Source organism: Bos indicus, chromosome 4 (genome assembly GCF_029378745.1).
Source record: "Bos indicus isolate NIAB-ARS_2022 breed Sahiwal x Tharparkar chromosome 4, NIAB-ARS_B.indTharparkar_mat_pri_1.0, whole genome shotgun sequence".
NCBI lineage: Eukaryota > Metazoa > Chordata > Mammalia > Artiodactyla > Bovidae > Bos > Bos indicus.
In genome coordinates, this window is record NC_091763.1 from 32915954 (window position 1) to 32936223 (window position 20270).

Here is a 20270-nt window from a genome sequence, read left to right on the forward strand (position 1 = left end):
CATTCTGAAGAGAAGGAAAAATACAGTGTACTTTACAGAGTTATAAGTTTTCCTGTTGTAGTTCATAAAAACTTGGGGTCTACACTTCATGAATACTCAAATCCTATCTTGATTTTTTTCTCCAAAACTCGTAAAAACGTTTTGGTTTGATGCTTAAACTCATAAGTTGTATTATGGCTCTGGACTTAATAATTTAGGTCATTTTGTTTATTCTGATTTTAATGACTCTGAGGACAGTGGACTATTTCTAAGTCTTAATGCAGTCAACAGATAGTAAATATATAAGCCAAAAAGGCTGATATTTCTGTAAATTTTCTGTGTACAGAGTGAATTTGAGTAAATGGAGTTTTCAGAGCATATAATCTTTTAAAACATTTCTGTAATATTTCTCTAGATTGCTTTCCTCCCATTTTTCTTACTCAGTGAATGAATTATGTTTACTTAAAAGCAATAATAATTTTTTTCCCCCATAGGTTTTCTGTGAAGACCCTGATTGATCGGTCCTGCTTTGAGACAATTGATGATTCTTCTCCTGAATTTAACAACTTTGCAGCCATTTTGGAACAGATTCTAAGTCACCGACTGAAAGGTAATAGCGCTAATGTATTACTTATTCTTCCAACAGTTCTGTTATTAACAAGCTTGAGATTTTAGAAATTATACGGTTTAGTGTGATTTAGACTGCAGCATCTTGAGAAACAAAAAACTGATTTTAGAACACCTAATCTTTTGGCTATGTCCCTGGTAAAGAATCTATTCTTGAATTTATACCCATTTCCAGGATGCATTAAAAATGTTGAATATTAATTGCCACATACAAGAAGCAGATGCACTTTCTATATGTAATTAAAATAAAAGCTTAAATTAAAAGGTAACTCATCTTCAAAGATTACTAGTTGGTATTTTAATCAGTTTACAGAGGAGCACCAGGCGTTGTTTGCTTAATCTTTTCTTTATTAAATTTCAAAATCTTTGGAAATTTTTTAGCAGTAAGTAGATTAAAAAAGAGCTATGTAAAAGAGATGCTGGACTTAAACATTGGTAAATGTATTTATGTCAGAAACATAAATCTCTTAAAATTTAAAAGAAAAAATGAAAACTGTGTTCCTTCAGACATATGATACTTTTAAATTAAAAATATACATCTGTATAATATAGCTGATAACATCAAGAAATAGTATGTAGTATATAAATTTTAGTAGTAATAAATGATAACTCTATCACATTAATTCAGTTGCCTACTTTCTCTAAAGGAAATTTGATCATTAGATGGTTTCACTTAAGTTTTTATTATCTTTATGATCTTAATGGTATAGTAATTTCAAATAAGTAATGTTTTGGTGATATAATTTATGAGCATCTCAAATTTAATCTGAAAGTTAATTCTGTTTTTTGCTTTTTAGTGCTGAAAGCATCAATTTTTACTATAATTGTTTAAATCAGTTGAGCAGTCCTGTAGGCTTATGATAAATGGTTGAATTTAATTAAATGTTAAATGGGGTAACAAAATCTGAATTCATTCAGCCCTTTGCATCTTAAAATGGGATCTGTAAAAATCACTGGTGCTTTTCTGTTAAAGTTCATTGTTCTGTATATTTAAAGGTTTATTTATTTTTCTTAGTTTTGCTATTTGCTATTTTCTAAATTTTCCATGTTACCCTTTATGAGAAAATAAGTTTTTATGAAAGCAAAGTGTCTGAAAATATTTTGAAATATTTTCATAGTTACTATATTGTGTTATCATTTTTAAAACTTTATATGTAAATTTACAAATAATATTTAAAACATGTGAAATGCAGTGATGTTTGAGGTATCTTAATGTTCCACAAAGGTTTTATCATAAGACCTCAATTCCCTTGATTTGGTATACCATTTAGCATTTAATTTGTTCACAAAATACATAAACTACAAAGAAAACAAACCATGTTGATCTAGCCATGCTGAGTGATGGGGTAGACTCACTGCTATATAAGTGGCACATCTCTCTGCCATTTTCTGAATCATTTCTCAGCAAAATACACATTGTAGACCTTTAGACTGACTTCTTCACCATAAATGTTATTTCTGTAGAAGCCAGTGGACTGCTGTGTTGAGAATACAATCTCTAGTTATTTTATGGATAAGAATTCCACTAGAGTGACAGTAAGAATGATGATTCTGAAATCTGTGAATTTTTTAAGCTTACCAGATTAATAATTTAAAACATGCTTTTAAAAAAGTTCCTGTAGATCAACTATGGTGGTCTCTGTTGTTAGTATGGATATGAATCATGAAATGATCTGTAACTTTCATGATGAGGTAGTTTATTAAAGATTCAGGTGTCTAGAAAGTTTCATATAGTATTGCCCATTTTTTGCTATTCTAATATGTAGCAAACTGCCTTTAGTTTTGCAAAAGTTATATAATTATTTTGATAATATAGTGTGTTCACTTATAATTTAGTTAATGTAACAACTAATTTTTTCTATTCTTTCCTTGATAGAAGAAGTTTAAAATGTATAATTTCCTGGGTTTACAAGGCTTACTTTTCTGTAGCTACTTTTAATTTTTTTAATAAAAAGGCATTTAGTTCATCAGTTTTTTTCAGAGGAAAAACAAAAACTCACCCCAGGCCCACTATAGGCTGTACTGACACAGGTAGCAAAGGGAGCATCATTCATTCTAACAGCCCATTATAAACAAAAGAACAAGACTTTTAAAATCACATATATTAATGTCGTCTGCAGTAATGCTGTAATGAGATGATGATCTTACTTTTCTGGAATATAGCTGTGAGCTAAGAATTGATCACAGAATGGAAAGTTCAAAGGAGCCTTAGTTCATGTCTTCACTTCAGTCATTTTTTAACTTTTGCTCTAAAGCATAATCCTTTTCTCCAGCTCACTTCCACCTCCCTTAATAAAAGTCACTGCAGATGCTGGATATGTAAGTGGAAGGTCTTGTTGAAGCTGGGTGGGAATATCAGGCATTTTTCCAGCTCAGCAGCAATCACACCCCACCTCCACAGTACCACTTCAGGCAGCACCATTAATCATAGCTTAAAAATCACTAGTCTGTCTCCTACTGAAGCAATCCACCAAGCGATATTTCCAGCTGGTGGACATACGGTCTTCATTTGAATACTTCTGATATCGGGGAACAAAGGATAGTACAGCAGCCTTATTCATTATTTTTTGGGCAGTTCAGATTGTTAGAAAATTCTGATGTATAATATAAGAAGTCAGCTTAGGTGACCGTGCTCTGCTGCCTCTTTTTAAAATTGCGAGCCTAATACATATTAAAAGTCGCTATTACGTAATCCTTTTTCCTTAGTTCCCCTTTTCTTTCTTCAGGTGAAGTATCTCTAGTTCTTTCAGTCTTCTGGAACCACTATAGTCTCATTCTTCGGGTTTATCAGTGGTTTACTGGACCTTAAAATCTGGTACTCAGAGCTGAGTAAAGTGCTTCAGATAGGCTAACTTCTGTGTTGGCTGGAGTTTGAGATTACAGTGACTTTCTGATTCCCACATCACACTTTTGTTTGTGTTTAAGTAAAGGCCAAGTAAAATCCCAAAGCTTCTAAAAGCTAAACTGTTGCTTGTCTTATGTTTTAGATTCTCTAAATCAGTTGCTAGAAATCAAGTTTGATAGGGACAAATGAAGTATTATTTTCCTAATCATTCTCATTTATTTTTAAAAAATATTTATTTATTTGGCTGTACCAGGTCTTAGCTGCCATATGAAAGTATGAAAGTGTTAGTTGCTTAGTCATGTCCGACTCTTTGTGACCCGCCAGGCTCCTCTGTCCACGGGATTCTCCAGGCAAGAATATTGGAGTGGGTTGCCATGCCGTCCTCTAGGGGATCTTCCCCACCCAGGGATCGAACCCAGGTCTCTGGCATTGCAGGCGGATTCTTTACTGTCTGAGCCATCAGGGGAGCCATTTGCCTTTTGCGAGATCTTTCAGTTGTGGCATGTGGGATTTTAGTTGTGGCATGCAAACTCTGAGTTGCAGCATGTGATATCTAGTTCCTTGACCAGGGGTGGACCCTGGCTTCCCTGCATTGGGAGTCTTAGCCCGTGGGCCCACCAGGAAAGTGCCCTTCATCATTCATTCTAGAGATAGATGAAGTGGCTATAAAAATAAAATTTTGGAGGATTTCTACTTTCAGGAAGATAAAGTGGACATACTTTCCCCTACTTCTCCCATTAAACTCTAGACCTATAAAACACACAAGACTCAGAAAGGTAGGGAGAAGAAGGCTAGGGCCTTTGGTTCCTTAAGAATGGCATAGTGGCAGGTCTCTTGGATTCTCTGCTTGCTTTATATCCAACACTGAGTACTGGATAAGCCAGTAGCCTGCGGGCATCAACAGGAGGATGCCCATACACACACAGTCTGACAAAGATCTGCTGTCTCTAGCTAAAAGACCAGGAATAGAAGGAATAGAACACCCTGGCAAGATAGGAGACTTTTTAGACACAGTCTACTCCATTTTAGCCAAATACTACAGAAAAACTGGCATTACCCCAACCCAGACCTGAAGAGGCTGAGTGGAGAACTTAGAATTCCATCCTCATGAGAACAGAGTATCTCAGCAGCACCACAGTGTGGTATCAGAGAAGACCAAGCAGAGAGCTGGCACTTCTTCCCTCCTCACTGGTTGTGAGCCTTGTCTTCTCACCTGTTCCCATACTGTGTTCATAGAGAGCCTGGATTTTGATCCCTTGTGTTGTGAAGTCACTTAGTCGTGTCCGACTCTTTGTGACCCCATGGACTGTAGCCCACCAGGCTCCTCCATCCATGGAATTTTCTAGGCAAGAGTATTGGAGTGGGTTGCCATGGATTTTGATCCCTACCCAGCAGCAATGAGGTGTATTAGAGAGTTATGTCTTTGGACCATCACCCAGCAGTGATGAGGCTGCTCCCAGTGCATTGTCAGCCAGCCTATACTCCCACCTCCACCCCAGCGTAATGAGGACTCCTCCCTGAAATGTCAGTGAAGGCCCCCAGGAAGCTTGAACCTCTCCCTCTACATGTCAGTAATGAAGTGTGGTGCCTTCCACCCCGTGACCTTCCCCTGCTGGAGCAGTGTCACAGAAAGCCAGTTAAAACAGAAGGTTTAAATAAGATCCATAGTCTCATAACACAGTATGAACATATCCAGGTTTCATTCAAAGATGGCTTTTCATACCAAGAACCAGGAAGATGTGTAACAAAAGGCAATAGATGTCAACACTGAGATGATAAAAGGTGTTAGAATTACTGATACAGATCACAAATCAGTCATGACAAAAATGCTTCACTGAAGCAATTACAAACATTTTTGAAACAAGTGAAAAAATAGAAAAACACTGCAAAGAAATAGAAGATAAAAAGAAGAAACAAGTTGAAATTTTGATACAGAAAAGTACAAAACCAAAATGAAAAGTTCTATGGTTAGGCTCAGTAGGAAAGTGAAGGGGGAAGAGGAAAGACTCAGTGAACTGGAAGACAAAGCAATCGAAACTTCCTAATTAAATGACAGAGACTCAAAATAATCTAAAATTAGAAAGAAGATACTTAAACAAAAAGCCTCATGGATCTGTGGGATCATAACAAAAGGTCTAAAATTCTTGCCATCAGAGTCCTTGAAGGAGAGAAAGAGGACAAGACTGAAAATGTACTCAAAGAAATAATGACTGAAAATTTCTGAAATTTGGCAAAAGATGTAAACATAGACTCAAGAAAGTTTCCTTTTATTTTGTACTTTTCTGTTTGTTTCCTCTGCTTTTGATTTCTCTTTTTCCTATTTCCTGTGAATTGTTTCAAAACTTTTTAGAATTCCATCTTTATTAATCGATAGTGTTTTTGAGTGTATCTCTTTGTGTGTGTGTGTGTATATATAGTAGTGATTGCTCTAGGTATTATATATACGTAACTTGTCACGGTCTGTTGGTATCATCATTTTCCAATCTGAAACTTAAAAACTTTACCTTTCTTCATGAGCATTACTCTCCTCTATTTATAAATTATTTTAGCTGTTTCTTGTACATATATTTAGAACCACATTAGACAGTGGTACAATGTTTCTTTCCACCATCAAATTTAATTGAGAAAATTTGAGAGGAGAAAGCAAGTCTGTTTTTCAGGTTACAGAGGGACTTAACTGCTGTGTCATTTCTTGAGTTCCAAGGTCCCTAGTCGGTCCTTTTTTAAAATTCTCCACCTTCAGAATCTTCTTTGCTTTGTTTTATACATAATGTCAGGGTTTAGGGTTGTATTTAGCAGGGGAGAGCATCTACTTTATGTTTCTGGAACCAGTAGTCTTTAATTTTTTAATGTGAATAATTGCATCAGTAGTTTTTCTAATGTTTATTCATCCATATATCCTTGGGAACAATCTAATTTGGACCTCATGTATTATTTTAATATACTTTGTAAGATTTAGGATTTTTCTTTTTTTCCTTTTTGGCTCTGCTGATTCTCAGTTGCTGTGTGGGCTTTTCTCTAGTTGTGGCAAGCAGGGGCTATTGTTTAGTTGCGGTGCGTGGGCTTCTCATTGCAGTGGCTTCTCGTGGGCTCCAGGGTGCAGGCTTCAGTAGTTGTGGCACGTGGGCTCAGTACTCGTGGCTCCTGGCCTCGGGAGCACACGCTCAGTAGTTGTGGTACACAGGCTTAGTTGCTCTGCGGCATGTGGAATCTTCGCACACCAGGGATCGAACCTGTGTCTCCTGCACTGGCAGGCAGATTCTTTACCACTGAGCCACCAGGGCAGCCCTAGTGGTAAGCTTTGATTCTGAGTTTATGAGCAAAATTTATCATTTTTCTGTTTGATACTTGGTACTTTTTTTGTTATCAAGGTTATATATACCTCATTAAATACATGAAGGTGTTTTATCTTTTATTATCCTTGTAAGAATTTTGCATAATCTTGAAATAATCTATTAGGGAGAATTTGCCAGTAGAAACTCTGGGTCGAGTGGGGCAGGGACAAGACAGTGTGCATACACAAATGCAGTTTAATGGCTAATTTACTTGCTTAATGCTTATCAGTCTAGTTAGGTTGTTGATTTCTATATTCTTTTCTACAGTTGTCAGTTTCCTCTATATCCTCTTAATTATTTAACATCTAGTTAGTTGCCATTTTTCCTTTCATTGTGACGCACTTAAAATAGATGAATTCAACTGAATGGTTTAAAAAAAGTCAAAGCTCACCGAAGAGATCTAAAGATAAGTCACATGTTCATCCTTATGGCATTGTTAAAAGCTAAGATTCTTTTTTTCAAAAAAACCTTCTCCCTGTCTTCATCGTTTACCAGCCATCTACCTCCTCTGAAGGATATGGTATACAGTTGTTCCTAGATATCCTTGGAGGATTGGTTCTGAGGACCTCCTGGATACCAAAATCAGCAGATGCCCAAGTCCCTCATATAAAATGGCATAGTATTTACATATAACCTACACACACCCTCCCGTGTAGTTTGAATCTTCCATAGATTACTTATGATGCCTAATACAGTGTAAATGCTATGCAGATAGTTGTCAGTTCTGTTCAATCGCTCAGTCGTGTCCGACTCTGCGACCCCATGAATTGCAGCACGCCAGGCCTCCCTGTCCAATTCCCATAGTTCACTCAAACTCATGTCCATCGAGTCTGTGATGCCATCTTGCCATCTCATCCTCTGTCGTCCCCTTCTCCTCCTGCCCCCAATCACTCCCAGCATCAGAGTCTTTTCCAATGAGTCAGCTCTTCGCATGAGGTGGCCAAAGTATTGGAGTTTCAGCTTTAGCATCATTCCTTCCAAAGAAATCCCAGGGCTGATCTCCTTCAGAACGGACTGGTTGGATCTCCTTGCAGTCCAAGGGACTCTCAAGAGTCTTCTCCAGCACCACAGTTCAAAGCATAAATCCTTCGGCGCTCAGCCTTCTTCACAGTCCAACTCTCACATCCATACATGACCACAGGAAAATCCATAGCCTTGACTAGACGGACCTTTGTCGGCAAAGCAATGTCTCTGCTTTTGAATATGCTATCTAGGTTGGTCATAACTTCCCTTCCAAGGAGTAAGCGTCTTTTAATTTCATGGCTGCAGTCACCATCTGCAGTGATTTTGGAGCCCAGAAAAATAAAGTCTGACACTGTTTCCACTGTTTCCCCATGTATTTCCCATGAAGTGAAGGGACCGGATGCCATGATCTTCGTTTTCTGAATGTTGAGCTTTAAGCCAACTTTTTCACTCTCCACTTTCACTTTCATCAAGATAGTTGTCAGCACCTGGTAAATTCAAATTTTGCTTTTTGGAAATTTCTGGAATTAAATTTTTTTTTTTCCCATCCACGGTTTGTTGAATCCATGGATACAGAGCACCACCTGCATTTAATTCAGATTGCTTTTAAAGAATAAACAAAAGCTCTGTTAGTGACTACCTGGTATTATTTCTACACAGATGTCCCCTTTTATACCACTAATATTGATTATTAGTTTTTTTCTCTTTTTTTTCATGAGCACTATTGCCAGAGATTTGTTAATTTTATGTCTTTCAAATAGACTAATAAAACAAATAACTTTGTTTTTGCCTATGTTGATTTTTAACCTTCTCTCCAAATGCTGCTTGGGCTACATTTAGAAGTTTGGATATGTTTTCTTTTCACTAATATTCATTTTCAGGTAATTTTTACTTTTTATTATTTCTTCTTTAGCATCTGTGTTATTTGGAAGTTTATTTTTAATGTTTCTGAAAATAGCTTTTACATTTTCACTTTTATTTCTATGTTACTTGACTTCTGATTAGAGAATTTGGTCTGGATGGCAGATATTTTTGAAATTTATAAGATTTGCTTAATGGCTTAGTGTATGATTAGTTTCCATAAATGTTGTATTATTAGATTCAATAAATGTTCTGTATTGAGAAGAATTTGTATTTTCCAGTTCTTGATTATGTTTTTCAAATACTAGTCACATTTTTGTCAGTTTGATCTATTAATAACAAGTTTTAAAGTATTATCCTGATGAATTTATTAAGTTATTCTTATAGATATGTCTATTTTTGCTTTCTGTATGTTGAGTCTATGTTGATGCATTCAGTTTTAGGGTTTTTATAGAGTCTCTTATTTTCTGTGTTTGCCATGTTTAAAAGTGTATTTATTATATTTTATCTAGTATTTCTACTTTTGTGTTCGGAGGAGAGAAGATTTTCCTTAATTCCTGCTTTCCATTCCAAGGACAAAGTTTTGCTGTCTCTAGAGAGAGTTCCAAACTTTTCTCTTCTCTTCTTCTTTGAAAGTTATCGTTACCCTTTGTTGTTGATTTGAGTGAGCAGTTAAACTTAATGGTCAAAGTGTGTGATGTGATGTAAACAAGTCTGGCACCAGTAGGAAGTATTCATTAGTTCCTCTTAGATAGTTTCTATTGTCATGTAATTAAAAAATACTCAGATCTCTAGAAGAGTCAAAAATGGCAAGACTTCCTCTGTTGGCAGGGATCAAGAAAAAACTTCTGAAAGAGATTTCATTTGAGACGTCTAGGTCAAGATGCAGGCATTTGAATATAAGGAATAAATCATAGGTAGCATGGAGAGAGGAAATGAGTTATGTCCAGGAAATACTGAGGAGTTTCTTTGGCTTTGCCCAGATAAATTCTGTATGTAGAAGGGCAAAATAAGGGTAGAAAGATAAGTTGGGATTACTTTTTGAACCACTTTGAATTACCTGAAGTTTACAAAGTTGGACAAAATAGTGTAAGAAGTTATTCAAAGTGTTTCAGAAGAATATATCAGAATCAAAACATTAATCTGGAAACAATATCTAGACACTTTGAGAGTTAGGAGAGCTTAGCGGTAGGGAGTCAGAAATGTTTGTTAAGATAAGTCTGGTTGAAAGGTAATGAGAGTCTGAACTGGATGGCAAAGGGAATTGAAATGAAAACACAGAGGTACTGTGCAAGCAGAATCTATAGGACTGGAGAATTCACTGGTGGTCCAGGGCTTAGGACATCGTGCTTTCACTGCCACTGTCCTGGGTTTGATCTGTGGTTGGGGAACTAAGATCCCACAAGCCGTGTGTCATGGTAGGGGAAAAAGGGATATATATATATATATATATATATATATAGAACTTGAGCGTTGCTTATGTGTAGTAATGAGACTGGAGAATTGAAAAGATGGTTTTCAATTAAAGATGAATAAGAAACAGTGGTGCCAGTACTCTGTAATGACCTATATGGGAAAAGAATCTAAAAGAGTGTGGCTCTGTGTATAACTGATTAACTTTGCTGGACAAACAGAAACTAACACAACATTGTAAATCAACTATATGCCAATAAAACTTCTTAAAAATGAAAAATACTCAGGGGTGTGTGTGTGTGTATATATATATCTGGATATTATATCACACATAATAATATATAATCACTGTTATTTAATAAATTCATATTTAGGTAATACAGTATATCATATATTATGTATATATTTTTAAGTTTAGATCTCCCTTTTTCCAAGTTTCCCCTTTTTTTACACATAAATTCACCTATTTGCATCCTGTAGCCCTGGTTTTTAAATACATTTTTGGTCCTGTAGATACAAAGTTTATTTTCTCCTTGGCAGTGAAGTCTGTTCTTGGTTATTACTCATTGAAACTATTAACAGCATTATTTCATTCTTTGACCCAGTAATATTTCATTGTATATGTACCACATCTGCTTTATCCATTCGTCTGTCAGTGGATATTAGGTTGCTTCCATGTCTTGGCCATTGTAAATAGTGCTGCAGTGAACATTGGGGTGCATATATCTTTTGGAAGTATGGTTTTCTCCAGATTTGTGGGAAAAAGTGCAATTGCTGGATCATATGGTAGTTCTATATTTCATTCTTTTAAGGAACCTCCATAGTGTTCTCCAGTTGACCAGTTGTACCAGTTTATGTTCCTGCCAACAGTGCAGGAGGGTTCCTTTTTCTCCACATCCTCTCCAGCATTATTATTTGTATACTTTTTGTTGTTGGCCATTCTGACTGGTATGAGGTTATCATTGTAGTTTTGATTTGCATTTCTCTAATAATTAGTGATGTTGAGGATCTTTTCCTGTGCTTTTGGCCATCTATATGTCCTCTTTGGAGAAATGTCTGTTTAGATCTTCCTCCTATTTTTTGGTTGAGTTGTTTATTTTTTTATATTGAGCTGCATGAGCTGTTTGTGTATTTTGGAGATTAATCCATTGTTGGTCTCTTTGTTTGCAAATATTTTCTCCCATTTTGTGAAAATGGTTTCATTTTGTTTACACTTTCTTTTTTGTGCAAAAACTTTTAAGTTTAAATGGGTCCCATTTGTTAATTTTTGTTTTTATTACTTTAGGAGGTGGATCCAAAAAGATATTGTTCCAGTTTATGTTATAGTGTGTTCTGCCTGTTTTCCTCTAAGAGATTTATAGTGTCTGGATCTTATATTTAGGTATTTGACCCATTTTGAGTTTATTTTTATGTATGATGTTAAAGAATGTTCTAGTTTTATTCTTTTACATGCTGTCCAGTTTTCCCAGCACCACTTATTATAGACTGTCTTTTCTCCATGATTTTATTCTTGACTTGTTTGTCTTATTAGCTGGCCATGGTGCATAGGTTTATCTCTCCACTTTCTGTTGTGTTCCATTAATCTATCTATCTGCTTTTGTGCCAGTCCCATACTGTTTTGATGACCAAATACTTTGTAGTATACTTTGTAGTATAGTCTGAAGTCAGGGAGCCTGATTCCTCCAGCTCTGTTTTTCTTTCTCAAGATTGTTTTGGCTATTGAGGGTCTTTTGTATTTCCATACAAATTGAAAACTTTTTTTTGTTCTAGTTCTATGAAAAAATACCACTGGTAATTTGATATGAATTGCATTGAATGTCTAGATTGCTTTGGGTAGCATAATTATTTTGACAGTATTTTCATTCTTCCAATCCAAGGACATGGTATATCTTCTGTCTGCTTGTCATCTTTGATTTCTTTCATTAGTGTTTCATAGTTTTATGACTACAGGTCTTTTGCCTCCTTACATAGGTTTATTCCTAGGTATTTTATTCTTTCAGATGGGACAGTAAATGGGATTGTTTCCTTATTTTTCTTTCTGCTGTTTCATTGTTAGTATATAGGAATGCAAGAGATTTCTTTACTAATTTTGTGCCCTGTGACTTTACCAAATTCATTGATGAGCTCTAGTAGTTTGGTGGTATCTTTAGGGTTTTCTGTGTATATACTATCATATCATCTACAGACAGTGACAGTTTTACTTCTTCTTTCCCAATTTTGATTCCTTTTATTTCATTTTCTTCCTTGATTGCCATGGCTAGGATATCCAAAATTATGTTGAATAAATGTGGTGAGAGTAAACATCCCTTGTCTTGTTCCTGATCTTTGAGGAAATGCTTTTATTTTTTCACCATTGAGAATGTTGTTAGCTGTGGGTTTGTTGTATATGACCTTTGTTTGTTGAGGTAGATTCCCTCTGTACTCACTCTCTAGAGAGTTTTTTGTGTTTTTTTTTTTTTAACATAAATGGGTGTTGAATTTTGCTAAAAGTTTTTTCTGCATCTATTGAGATGATCATATGGTTTTTATTCTTCAGTTTGCTAATGGGGTGTATCACATTGATTGATTTTCATATACTGAAGAATCCTTATTTCCCTAGGATAAATCCCACTTGACCATGGTGTGTGATCCTTTTAATGTATTGTTGGATTTGGTTTGCTAGTACTTCGTTGAGGGTTTTTGCATCTATGTTCATTAGTGATAATTGGCCTATAATTTTCTTTTTTTGTGGTATCTTTGTCTGGTTTTGATATCAGGGTGATGATGACCTCTTAAAATGAGCTTAAGAATGTTCTTTCCTCAGCAGTTTTTGGGAGGAGTTTCAGAAGGATATTGCTATTGTTGCTTTCTTTTGATTTCCATTTGTATGGAATACCTTTTTCTGTCCCCTCACTTTCAGTCTGGATGTGTTCCCAGATCTCTAGTGGGTCTCTTGTAGATAGCATAATATGGATCTGTTTTTGTATCCATTCAGGCAGTCTGTATCTTTTGGTTGGAGCATTTAATCCATTTACATTTAAAGTAATGTTCCTATTGCCATTTTCTTAATTATTTTGGATTTGATTTTGGAGATCTTTTTTCTCTTCCTCTTTTTCTTGGCTTCTCTTCTGATTAAATCCCATGGACAAAGGATCCTGGTGGGCTACAGTCCACAGGGTCACAAGAGTTGAACATGACTTAGCAACTAAACCACCACCACTTGTAAATTATGTATTGCTTTTCCCTTGTTCCCTGTATTTAATTTTTTCAGTTTGATTAATATGTGTCTTGGCGTGTTCCTCCTTGCCTTTATCCTGTATGGGACTCTCTGTACTTTCCCAAATTTGAGGCAGTGTTTCCTTTCTCATGTTAGGCAATTTTTCAGCTATAATCTCTAAAAATATTTTTCTCGGGCCCTCTCTCTCTCTTCTCTTTCAGGGACCCCTATAATGTAAATGTTGGTGTGTTTAATGTCCCAGATATCTCAAAGGTTAGGTTTTACATTGTAATCCTTAATCAGTGACTATAAAAATAGTAAGAGATCTAGAAAAAAACCTAATAGCTAAATTAAAATGGAATACTGAAAATATTCAAATTACCCAAAAGAAGGCAGGGGGGGAAAAAAGGCTAAGAGAAATACAGTCAACTGGTAGAACTAACTCCAATTGTATTATTAATTGCATTAAATGTAAATGACCTAGACATACCAATTAAAAGAGATCCTTTGGGGAAAAAACTCAACATATAAAATTTTAAAAAACTTTACTATAGTAATACAGATAGTTTAAAAGTAAAAGATATAATAAGATATTCCATGCAGAAACTAATTGAAGGAGAGTTGGAGTGACTGTATTAATATCAGATAATGTGAATTCCAGAACAATGAAAATTGATGTGATTGAATGTGGACATTTACATAATAAAAAGAGAGTCTATTTGTTCAGAAGACATAAAAAATCCTAAGATACGTACAGTTAACATAGCTTCAAAAAGCAAAAGCTGATGGACTGACCAGAGAATTAAAGATAGAAAAATCTACAAGTAGGGACTTCCCTGCTTGTACAGTGGTTAAGACTCCATACTACCATTGCAGGGGGCATGGGTTTGATCCCTAGTCAGGAAAGTAAGGTCTCACATGCCTCACAATGTGGCCAAAAAAAAAAAAAGAGAGAGAAATCTACAGTTGTACTTATCAACTACAGTGTGCCTGTGTGGATGCTCAATTGTTCATTTGTGTTTGACTCTTTGCGACCCCACGGACTGTCGCCCACCAGGCTCCTCTGTCCGTGGAATTCTCCAGGCAAGAATACTGGGTTGGGTTGCATTTCCTACTCCAGTGGATCTTCCTGGCCCAGGGACTGAAACTTCATCTCTTGAGTCTCCTGCTTTGGCAGGTGGATTCTTTACCAACTGTACCATCTGGAAGCCCCATTAACTACAGCACTCTTATAATAACCAGTAGGTCAGCTAGACAGAATATTAGTAATATAGAAGATCTGAACAGCATAACATAACAGCAATAATATAAAACAGCATAAAATATTACAGCATATAAAGAATAAAAAATAAAATAGCATATAAAAATATTATAACAGCAATAATATAGAAGATCTGAACCAACTGACTTAATTGGCATTTATAAAACACTCCACCCAACAGCAGTAGGTTGTATGTTCTTTTCAAGGACAAATGGAACATTCGAAAAGATCTTATTCTGAGCCATAACACAGACCTTAACAAATTTAAAAGAATTAAAATCATACAAACTATGTTCTCTGACTCTAACAAAATTAAACCAGAAATTAAGAACAGAAGGATCTGAAAAATCACCAACTGTTTTGGAATTCTAAAAAAATCATAAGTAATTCGTATTTCAAAGAGGAAGTCTTAGGGAAAATTAGACAGTATTTTGAACTGAATGAAAAATTAAATGCATCATACCATTTATGGAATGAAGTTAAAGCAGTGTTAGAGGGATATTTAAGGCATTAAATAAGGAAGCTTGTATTAGAAAAGAAGAAAGGTTTAAAGCCAATAATTCAAGAGTCCACCTGAAGAAACTAAAAAAACAAGAGAAAATTAAACCCAAAGCAGGTAGAAAGATCAAAATAATAAAGATAAAGGCAGAAATTGATGAAATTAAAAACCTAAAAATAATAAATAAAACCAATCACATGAAAGGCTAGTTGTTTTAAAACATTAATACATTTTAATTTTATTAACTCTTGGTCCAGAGTGAGTAAGAAAAAGAGAAGACATAAACTACCAATATCAGGAGTGAAAGTGGGCATATCATTATAGATCCTACATTCAAAGGATAAGTAAATACTATGAACCATTCTTAACATAAATTTGACAGCATGGATGAAATGGATCAATTTCTTCAAAGACAAATCCTAACAAGACTTAACAGAGAAATAGATAACTTGCCTAGTCCTGCATCTATTAAAGAGATTGAATAAGTAGTTGAAAACCTTCCAACAAATGAAACAAATGCTCTCTTTTATAAGGGCCCTAATCCCATTCATGAGGGCTTATGATGTGATAACCTCCCCTAAGCTCCACTTTCAAACACCATCACACTGGGGATTAGGTTTCAGTGTTGAAGAGACACAGACATTCAGTGTGTAGCCGGGATCTACAGAAGTCTACAGCAGGGTTTCTTAGCCTTAGGATTAGTGAGATTTTGGACCTGATAATTTCTCTAAAACTCAATATTGTTAAGATGTCAGTTCTCTCTACATTGACTATAGATCCAGTGTCCTCTCAAAATGTTAGCAGGCTTATTTGGTAGATATTAAACTGACTCTGTAAATGACTAGATTAGGTAACTAGAATAGGCAAAACAATTTCACAAGGGAAGAATAAAGTTGGATGCTCAAATCTCTGATTTTGAAAACTTTGAGGAAATAGTTATTAAAGGGTGTGTTATTGGTAAATTACAATTTCAATTAAATATTAAAGTAAAATAAATATTAGGACTCCCCTGTAGCTCAAACGCTAAAGAAGCTGCCTGCAATGCAGGAGACCTGGATTCAATCCCTGGATCGAGAAGATCCTCTGGAGAAGGGAATGGCAATCCATTCCTGTATTGTTGCTTGGAGAATCTCATAGACAGAGAAGCCTGGAGGGCTACAGTTCATGGGGTGGCAAAGAGTTGGACAAGACTGAGCGACTAACACTTACTTACACTTATTAGTAAAAGCTTTTATATATACATAAATACATAAGTTGCTAAGTCGTGTCCAACTCTTTGCGATTCCATGAACTGGCTCCTCTGTGTATCGGATTTCCCAAGGCAAGAATTCTGGAGTGGGTTGCTATTCCCTTCTCAGGGGATCTTCCCAACCCAGCTATTGAACCTGGGTCTCTGGCTTGGTAGACAGATTGTTTACCACTGAGCCGCCTGGGAAGTAGAATGGAGTAGAGTCCAGAAATAGAGGCACACAGATATGGTTGATTGTTTTTTTACTAAGATGAAAAGGCATTTCACTGGTAAATTGATCATCTTTTCCAACAAACGGTGCTAGAACAATGGGATTCAGCTCATTTCAGTCACTCAGTTGTCTCTGACTCTTTGCCACCCCATGGACTGCAGCACACCAGGCTTCCCTGTCCATCTCCAACGCCCAGAGCTTGCTCAAACTCACGTCCATTGAGTCAATGATGCCATCTCATTCTCTATCATCCCCTTCTCCCGCCTTCAATCTTTCCCAGTGTCAGAGTCTTTTCAAATGAGTCAGTTCTTTGCATCAGTTGGCCAAACTATTGGAATTTCAGCTTCAGCATCTGTTCCTTCAAGGAATATTCAGGACTGATTTCCTTTAGGATTGATAGGTTTGATCTCCTTGCAGTCCAAGGGACTCTCAACAGTCTTCTCCAACACCACAGCTCAAAAGCATCAATTCTTCAGTGCTCAGCTTTCTTTATGGTCCAATTCTCACATCCATACACGACTACTGGAAAAACCATAGCTCTGACTAGATGGACCTTTGTTGGCAAAGTAATGTCTCTGCTTTTTAATATGATGTCTAGGTTGTTCATAGCTTTTCTTTCTAGGAGCAAACATCTTTTAATTTCACGGCTTCAGTCACCATCTGCAGTGATTTTGGAGCCCCCAGAAATAAACTCTGCACTGTTTCCATTGTTTTCCCTTCTGTGTGCTATGAAGTGATGGGACCAGATTCCATGATCTTCGTATTTTGGATGTTGAGTTTTAAGCCAACTTTTTCACTCTCCTCTTTCACTTTCATCAAGAGACTCTTTACTTCTTCGCTTTCTGCCATAAGGGTGGCATCATCTGCATATCTGAGGTTATTGATATTTCTCCCGGCAATCTTGATTCCAGCTGTGCTTCATCCAGCCTGACATTTCACATGATGTTCTCTGCATATAAATTAAATAAGCAGGGTGATAATATACATAATATATATGATAATATACAGATATATATACTCCTTTCCTGATTTGGTACCAGTCTGTTGTTCCATGTCCAGTTCTAACTGTTGCTTCTTGACCTGCATACAGAATTCTCAGGAGGCAGGTCAGGTGGTCTGGTATTCCCATCTCTTTCAGAATTTTCCACAGTTTATTGTGATCCACACAGTCAAAGGCTTTGGCATAGTCAATAAAGCAGAAGTAGATGCTTTGATGGAACTCTCTTGCTTTTTTGATAATCCAACGGATGTTGGCAATTTGATCTCTGGTTCCTCTGCCTTTTCTAAATTCAGCTTGAACATCTGGAAGTTCACAGTTCATGTACTGTTGAAGCCTGGCTTGTAGAATTTTGAGCATTACTTTACTAGCGTGTGAGATGAGTGCAATTGTACGGTAGTTTGAGCATTCTTTGGCATTGCCTTTCTTTGGGATTGGAATGAAAACTGACCTTTTTCAGCCCTGTGGCCACTGCTAAGTTTTCCAAATTTGCTAACATATTGAGTGCAGCACTTTCACAGCATCATCTTTCAGGATTTGGAATAGGTCAACTGGAATTCCATCACCTCCACTAGCTTTGTTTGTAGTGATTCTTCCTAAGGCCCACTTGACTTCACATTCCAGGATGACTGGCTGTAGGTGAGTGATCACACCATCATGGTTATCTGGGTTATGAAGACCTTTTTTGTATAGCTCTTTTGTGTATTCTTGCCACCTCTTCTTAATATCTTCCACTTCTGTTAGGTCCATAACATTTCTGTCCTTTATTGTGCCCATCTTTACATGAAATGTTCCCTTGGTATCTCTGATTTTCTTGAGGAGATCTCTAGTCTTTCCCATTCTGTTGTTTTCTTCTATTTCTTTGCACTGATCACTGAGGAAGGCTTTCTTACCTCTCCTTGCTATTCTTTGGAACTCTGCATTCAAATGGGTATATCTTTCCTTTTCTCCTTTGCCTTTCACTTCTCTTCTTTTCTCAGCTATTTGTAAGGCCTCCCCAGATGGCCATTTTGCTTTTTTGCATTTCTTTTTCTTGGAGGTGATCTTGATCCCTGCCTCCTGTACAGTGTCACAAACCTCCGTCCATTGTTCTATATGCAAAAAATGAACTTTGAGTTTTGCCTCACACCACGTACAAGAAATAATTCCAAATGGATCAGACTAAATGTAAAAACATAAAAACCGTTAAAACCATAAAACATCTTTATTATGTTTAATTAGGCAAACAGATTTTAGGTAAAACAACAAAAGTGTAATCTGTGAAGCAAAAAATAATGACATGTAGACCTCAGGAAAATTACTAACTTTTGTCCTCCAAAAGACATTTTTAAAAGAATAGCACAAGCCATAGGCTGGAGAAAATAGTTGCTAATCACATATTTGATAAAGGGCTTATATCCAAAATATGCTAAGAACTATGAAAATTAATAATATTAAAACATCTAACCCAATTTAATAATGGGCAAAAGATTTGAACAGACCCTTCACCAATGAAAATACGCAAAAGGCACGTAAAACACATGAAAACTGGTTCAGTATCGTTAGTCACTTGGGAAGTGCAATTACAACCACAGGCACTGCTGGACTCTATACCCATTTCTAGTAGGGATGTGGGGAAGTTGAAATATTGATGTGTTACCTGTGGGAATGCAAAATGGTTTCCCAAAAGCTAATTCCTTTACTCATGAGAAATGAAAACTTACCTTTACACAAAGATCTGTTTAAAACAGCCGTGTTCATAATCACTAAAAACTAAAAACAGCCCAAATGTCCTTCATGTGATGACTAGATAAACCAACACAATCCATACAAACTGAGAAAAAAAGGGAAAAAACATCTTCTCTGTACGCAACAACCTTTATGAATCTCAGATGTATTATGCTAAGTGAGAGAAGTGAGACTCTGAAGGTCAGATACTGTATGCTTCCATTTGTATGACATTCTAGAAAAGACCAGACTGTCAAGTTAGAGAAGAGGTTCAGGGGTTATCAGGGGTTAGTGATTAGAGATGTTGATTATATACTGTCAGCACGAAGGAGTTTTTTTGCGTTGTAGAACTGTTATGTATCTTGTGATCATGGTTACATGATTGCTTGCATTTAAAAAATGCACAGAACTCGGCTTGCCAGGTGGTGCTAGTGGTAGAAGGCACCTGCCAGTGCAGAAGGTGCAAGAGATGCAGGTTCGATCCTGGAGTGGGAATTGGCACCCCACCAAGTATTCTTGCCTGGAAAATTCCATGGGCAAAGGAGCCTGGCAGGCTACAGTCCATGAGATCACAAGCAGTCGGACACAACTGAGAGACTGAGCACTCTGAATGCCAACAGCAAACTTATTGTACATTAAAATATATGTTTATAACTTCCTCTAGTTCTGTCAGTTTCCATTAAAACATTTTAAAATGGCAAAGATCCCACTCTTTCGTTGTAATACTTAAAATTACCATTCCTTGATTCTTGGTTACCTTAGGAAGTTGAGTAAGTTTCCTAACATAATAGAAAGAAACCCCAAGGAAGATAGCCATCACTCCTTCACATTTTTCTTGGCTTAATATAACTCTATATTGTTCCTCTGCTTTGGCAACAAGTCATAGTATGAGTTCCCTATACTTTTCCTGGAGCACATGGCTTTAACCTTGACATTGCACATATGCCTTCCTTTTTTTCTTTTATCCCCTAATCTTCACACACACACACACACCATATTTATACCATTCATTCTCTTATTTAACAATCTATCTAGATCCTCTGCTACCATATGGGATACAAGGATTAATAAGGCATGCTTTTGCATGAAATCAGTTCCGGAGGGCAAAGGGAAGGTACATTAACAAA

General features: G+C 36.3%; 1 protein-coding gene across 5 annotated transcripts in view; it reads left to right on the forward strand.

Annotated features, from left to right (window-relative positions):
* RUNDC3B (RUN domain containing 3B) overlaps window positions 1-20270 on the forward strand; it is a 167284-nt gene that overhangs the window by 24040 nt on the left and 122974 nt on the right. For all 5 annotated transcript variants that reach the window (XM_070787622.1, XM_070787619.1, XM_070787621.1 and 2 more), the window contains exon 2: window positions 474-589. In XM_070787622.1, coding sequence (XP_070643723.1) covers window positions 474-589 — 116 coding nt within the window. The remainder of the gene's footprint in view (window positions 1-473; window positions 590-20270) is intronic.